Below are 6,061 nucleotides of genomic sequence, written 5' to 3'. Positions count from 1 at the left end.
TAAACTCTAAATAAACATTTTTATTTATTTATTATTAAATTCATTTGTTAGATGATTTTTCAGGAAAGTGGTTTTCCCTTCAATCAATTAAAAAGATGGGAGGGTATTTTGGTAATTTACCATCATCTCAATATTTTTGTGTGGTACATATGGGGGACGCCTCAACACATAAATCTCATCTAATTCTAAATTGCCTTAATTAATAATATAAAAAACATCAAGGGAAATTTCGACGGACCAGATTCGCTTAGTTTATTAACTATATAACCTAACTTGTCATTTTGTAAAAGTAAAACCTTCGTTGACAGGGTTTTAGTCTAGAGAGAGAGAGAGAGGAGTATTCCGAACCTCTCGAAGGTACGTTTATTCTTCTTTTCTCCTAAACGAAGTAAAACCCTAAACCTATAATTTCATTTCTTAGGATTTCTGGTGTAAATTCTCTTCTTTTCTACTGTGGTAGATTATGTAATTCTGGTAATTCTTCTATCTGAAGATACGATTATGGTTATTAGGGTTTGATTTGGTTAAAGATCGATCGAAAATGTTAATCTGTTTATGTTTGAATGATCATTTCTATTTCATCTTCCATAATTTTGAGAAAGGTAGATTTTCTAAATTTGATTTGTTTTGTTATCTTGTAGTTCTTCTCTTTGTTTGAATCAATAACTAGTGGTAGGTGATGGTGTTGTAGAGTGGTTCTGTTTCTTTTTTGAAGAAATTTCCCATTATTTTGAGGTTCTTGAACATTTTCTTATATAAGAAAGTTCAATTTCCAAGGCCAAAAAGACTCATCAAAATGAAATTTTAGAATTGAATGACATCCATAGCTCCATACCTCCAATATGTGAAGAAATAGATAAATGGAAACAGAAATATTTCTTTACATTTTGCAAAACTATGCCAAAATTTACTGGAATAGGGCCTAATACTTCTCTATGTGGTGATTTTCTTTCTGATTTTTTTTATGTCAAGGATATATGTCATATTTGTTCTGTCTATTTGAAGCTTACAGAAAATTGCATATTAATGCGGTTACAAATGTTTGTGTTGGTGGGTTTCTTCACTATTCACAGTTGGTAAATTTGAAGTGGGGAAGTAGTGTTGTATGAGTTGATACGATTGTGCGATCCTTCTATTTTGGGTATTTGATCACTTTTGTTGAGCTTGTGCTTGTGTTTCTGTCGTAATTTGAGGTCCATTTGTTACTTTCACTATGATTAATTAACTTCTACTTGAATTGCTTGGTGATGCTTTGGTATTCTTTAGTCTTCTGCTGATATTTGTGTACTTAACCAATATGTAGATTCATGCCTTTCGTTTGGGCATATTTTTGCAACAAATAACCATACAATATTATTAAGTGAGATGTATGTAAGCTGTCATCTCTGTTTATTGTTAGATCTGTAAAAAATTGCAGTCAGATAATGCGTTCTCTTTTGTTGTGGTTTTGTTGCTCTAGATTCCAACAATGGCATTTATTAGTAAAGTTGGAAATTTACTTAAGCAGAGTGTAAGCAAGCACATCAATTCTGAATTGTCTGCATCTAATCCGTCTATATTCCAAGCAATTAGATGCATGTCATCTTCCAAGCTATTCATTGGAGGTGTGTTCGATCTCTATCTAGTACAAATTGAAACATTATCATGCTTCTACTTCGTCATGATCTCTTCGAACTTGGTTCCTCAGGTCTATCATACGGCACGGATGATACAAGCCTAAGAGAAGCTTTTTCTTCCTATGGGGAAGTTATTGAAGGTATTGGTTATGCTTGACCTTTTTTTGCCCTAAAGTTGATTACTTTTTTTTTTTTTGCCAAATAAGTTAGTGGGTTAGGGGATAGCAATCAGTAGGTGAAGACGAGTTTTAAACTTAGGTCGTGGTATCAACACTCACAGACTTTACAGACTTTATCCAACTTAGTAAGCTGTCACCTTCTGAGTACAACTTTGTTACTTGGAATTTGATGATTCATGGAATACTATCACAAGCTCTCTTATGTTAGTGATATAAGTACCAAAGTTTATGTTAAGATTGTGGAGTTTGTGGATTGGCTGTCAACCTGATGTAACTCTCTTTTATTGGGGCTTGGAAGCGACAATGCAAGCTTAATTGTCGAATTCAATATATTAAATTACTAGAATGTGACTTTTATAAAAAAATTAATAGGATGTGAACAAGAAGAGTATTGATGATGCCCTGTATGTGGATCATCTGTACTAATAAATTAAAGTAATAAAACCTTCATATTGTGTTCAAAATGCACACAAATGTACAATAGGATCTCTTATTTTGGTTCAAGGTTTTGATGATTGATGATGATGGCAAAGAAATAATAAATTATAAAACGTAAGGCTCATTGATTTACTTGAATTAAGGTGATTTCCTAACTTTCTCCAACTTTTATTTTGGAAGGGCTGAGGGGTGATTGTCATGTGAATAACTTGCAAACTACCTTAGTATAATAGGATGCTGGATCTACGATCATGTGGTCTTGTACTTATGTTGATGTGTTCACAAACGAAGTGTTTTACTTGCTTTGTCATTGTCCAAAATCTGATATGTTTTAGCTTGGATGGTATATTGCATAAACTAGGCTTTGTTTCATGCATGATTTGATAAATATGCTAATCTTGAACATTTGTTATGGCATGATGTGAACAATGTGATATTGTTGCAGCAAGAGTTATCATGGATCGTGAGACTGGTAGATCCAGAGGCTTTGGTTTTGTAAGTTTCACATCAGGAGAGGAGGCATCCAGTGCCATCCAAGCTATGGACGGACAGGTACTGATAGTGTTGACTCCCTTCAAAATAATCATTGTTGAGCATAACACAGTTTAAAGTGTGACATGGATGGTGGCCATAGAATTGGAAAACCCAACTTCGAGCATGACTTCTCCATACAGTTATAGGTGGTTATATGGTGAACCTTATTCCAAAAATTGCACAAGATATTAGATAAAAAGATGTTGTAAGATATAGAAAGCTGTATTGATCAGTATAAATAAATATGAAGTTACTTTAATTATACTTGGGGGGGAGTCTCACACGATGCATGTGTTGCTCATGAGTCATGACATTAGTTAGGCTTCTTTTTCATGAAAGTTACTCTGAACTCTTATATTTTTTAGATAAAAATAATAGAAGGTTAGTTTAAGTTGAGAGATTAGGTAAAACATTCTTGCTTTTGTAAGACCCTGCATTTGAGAAAAAATCTTTGGTCCTGCTGCGATTTATTAACGACACAGGAATTCTACAATTGATTACTTGTTTTTATCTGTCACCAGGATCTTCATGGGAGAAGGGTAAGGGTGAACTATGCAACGGATCGAGCAGGGGGATTTCGTAGCGGTGGAGGCTACGGTGGCGGTGGTGGCTATGGTAGTGGTGGTGGTGGCTATGGTGGTGGTGGTTATAGTGGTGGAGGGTATGGAGGTGGTGGCAATAACTATGGAAGGGGAGGGGGTAGCTATGGTGGAGGTGGTGGTAGCTATGGAAGTGGAGGGGGAAGCTACGGTGGAGGTGGTGGTAGCTATGGAAGTGGAGGGGGAAGCTATGGTGGTGGTGCTAGTTATGGAAGTGGTGGTGGCAGCTACAATAGTGGTTTTGATAGTGGAAGCAGTGCTGGTAGCAGTGGAGGTTATGATGGCAGGAGCGGTTATGATGGTGGAAGTGGCAGTGGAAATTTCAGTGTTCCGATTGGTGGTGGCAGTGACAATTATGTTGCCGGTGGTGACAGCAGCTATGCAAGTGGAGGCTATAGTGGAATACCAAATGGTGTCAGCAATCAATACACTCATGATGAAGGTGAGATTACTACTACTTCTGAAGGTTATGATCAGGATGATCCCATGGAGGGAAACTTCAAGGACAACGATGATGAGCCCAGCGACTGCGCTGACAAGAGGGTTTGATTGAAATCACGTCCCATGAAAACCAGAACTTGCAGAGAGCTAATAAGAGACAGGTCGCAGTAAAGTATATAGTCACTCTCCATGTTTTTTTTTCTTTTTCATCTTTAAAATAGTTATCTTTAACTCTCATCTTTTTTCTCTCTTTCCTCCCTTTTAGTGCATCTGCAAGCCTTGGAAAACTGGGTGATTTGCTGATGGATTTTTATCTGTAAACTTGGATTTGGTAATGTGTTTTGAGTCAGTGTGGCTGTCATCTTCACAATAATTGCTACTAGGTTTGGATCAAAGCTGCAACTTAGATACCAAGACACAATCAAAACAAAATTCTTTTTGCAAATTAGTCACCTTGGATGCAAAAGAATTCCTTTGAGTTATACAGTAAAGAATATTGCTGAAATTTGAAGGTCAATCACATTTTACAGCAATCACTAATTTAATGAGGAATATTATTAAAATTCCTTAAAATAAAATTGAACATATTATGAGATAACAGAGGTACATTTGAGGAATGATTCAACCCCAAAATGTTAGGAAACCTCTTAAACCTATCTATAAAAAAATTTGAGGATCAACTCAATATTGTGTGGAATTAACCCAATATTGTAGAGGAATACTGCAATAAGCTCCAAATAGCCTTCCACGGTTTCACCTAAGAGCATCTCCAAATTACATCTCAAATTTTGGTTGCAATTCCAAATTTTGGAATTGTAGCCCGTAAATGATCGCCAATGCTTGTGCCATATGGATTCTAAAAACTGAAATATGTTAAAAACAATATTATATTTTCAAAATTTACTAAATTTACTAAAATGTTTTGGGTTGGAAGAAGTGTATCTAAAATTAATATTTTTTACGAAGGGTATTGATAAGGGCACACGTTAAAGTGCAATAAATATACCTTGGGAATAACCGAATAAAGATTGAAGGGCATTTTTGTTACAAAATCCAATTTCCAAAGTGCATTTATTGCACTTTAACGACACATGTTAACAAGACCCCCACACAAAAATATATATATATATATATGGGTCCCGTTCGCCACCCTTAGTTTTACCACACACTTTAACAAATGCGTTTTGTCTTACATGGGTTAGAAGTTTCGGAATGAGCTGATTTTTGGTGAGGATGATCTCTATGGTGAGGAGATCATCCTCACCAAAAATCAGCTCATTCCAAAACTTCTCACCCTATCAAAATTGATTTACAAAAAATGAACGGTCCACGATTTTTCAACGTGTAAACATGGGGCTAAACATTTCGGAATGGGCTGATTTTTGGGGAGGATGATCTTCTAATCATAGAGATCATCCTCACCAAAAATCAGCTCATTCCAAAACTTCTAACCCATGTAGGACAAAAAACGTTTGTTAAAGTGTGTGGTAAAACTTAGGGTGCTGAACATTTCCCATATATATATATATATATAGGGTCCCGTTCAGCAACAAACATTTTGGCAAATATTTTGGCAAAACATTTTTCAAAACATGGGTTAGAGGTTTTGGAATGGGCTGATTTTTTGTGAGGATGATCTCTACGGTGAGGAGATCATTCTCACCAAAAATCAGCCCATTCCAAAACTTCTAGCCTCAGTTTACAAGTTGAAAAATCGTGGACCGTCCACTTTTTGTAAATCATTTTTGATGGGGTTAGAAGTTTTGGAATGGGCTGATTTTTAGTGATGATGATCTCCTCACCGTAGAGATCATTCTCACCAAAAATCAGCCCATTCCAAAACCTCTAACCCATGTTTTGAAAAATGTTTTGCCAAAATGTTTGTTGTTGAACATTTTCTATATATATATATACATACTTGGTAGCCCAGGGAGTATCCCACCTTTGGTGAGATTAATCTGCCTGGCCGCATGCACTATCTAACATCTTATCATGTGTTACGACATTTAAGTAGTCACAGAAATGTGGAGGGGTGTGTAGAGAGATTCGAAGAGGGGAGCAATTGGCCTGCCATTTATTGTCATGTGGTCCCATCAGCACGTTCTATGATTTTTGAACCACTTCTTAGAGTAACTTGACTCTAAAAAGCAGTTTATAATTTATAAATTTTAATCTAGAGATTTCAGAAATTTTTTGGGACCTACAGAACAAAATTCAGCAAGTACTTTTGATAATTCGACATACGAAAATATTA

At 35.8% G+C, this 6,061-nt stretch overlaps 1 protein-coding gene across 4 annotated transcripts; it reads left to right on the top strand.

The window, feature by feature from the left end:
• The first annotated feature begins 204 nt into the window (after positions 1-204).
• On the top strand, positions 205-4,156 carry LOC147399227 (uncharacterized). 4 transcript variants are annotated; one of them, XM_086448707.1, is made up of 5 exons: positions 205-357; positions 1,460-1,604; positions 1,688-1,756; positions 2,679-2,785; positions 3,289-4,156. In XM_086448707.1, the coding sequence occupies exons 2-5, from the start codon at positions 1,469-1,471 to the stop codon at positions 3,913-3,915; spliced, it is 939 nt and encodes a 312-aa protein (XP_086304833.1). In that variant the 5' UTR covers positions 205-357; positions 1,460-1,468; the 3' UTR covers positions 3,916-4,156. The 4 variants fall into 4 exon arrangements, with proteins under 4 accessions (XP_086304833.1, XP_086304834.1, XP_086304832.1 ...); XM_086448708.1 differs by having other exon boundaries at positions 340-474; XM_086448706.1 differs by lacking the exon at positions 205-357 and adding an exon at positions 482-602.
• The last annotated feature ends 1,905 nt before the right edge of the window (positions 4,157-6,061 follow it).

Source organism: Akebia trifoliata, chromosome 7 (assembly GCF_017979445.1).
Source record: "Akebia trifoliata isolate Shusen 1 chromosome 7, ASM1797944v1, whole genome shotgun sequence".
In the NCBI taxonomy this organism is placed as follows: Eukaryota; Viridiplantae; Streptophyta; class Magnoliopsida; order Ranunculales; family Lardizabalaceae; genus Akebia; species Akebia trifoliata.
The sequence above is the reverse complement of the archived record's forward strand: the minus strand, read 5'-3'. Positions and strand labels throughout refer to the sequence as shown.

Excerpts from the sequence above, each read along its gene's own strand:
- LOC147399227 (XM_086448706.1), top strand. The coding sequence starts at position 564 with ATGATCATTTCTATTTCATCTTCCATAATTTTGAGAAAG. Across the intron at positions 1,605-1,687 it reads TTCCAAGCTATTCATTGGAG|GTCTATCATACGGCACGGAT; the intron begins GTGTGTTCGATC and ends TTGGTTCCTCAG. Across the intron at positions 1,757-2,678 it reads CTATGGGGAAGTTATTGAAG|CAAGAGTTATCATGGATCGT; the intron begins GTATTGGTTATG and ends ATATTGTTGCAG.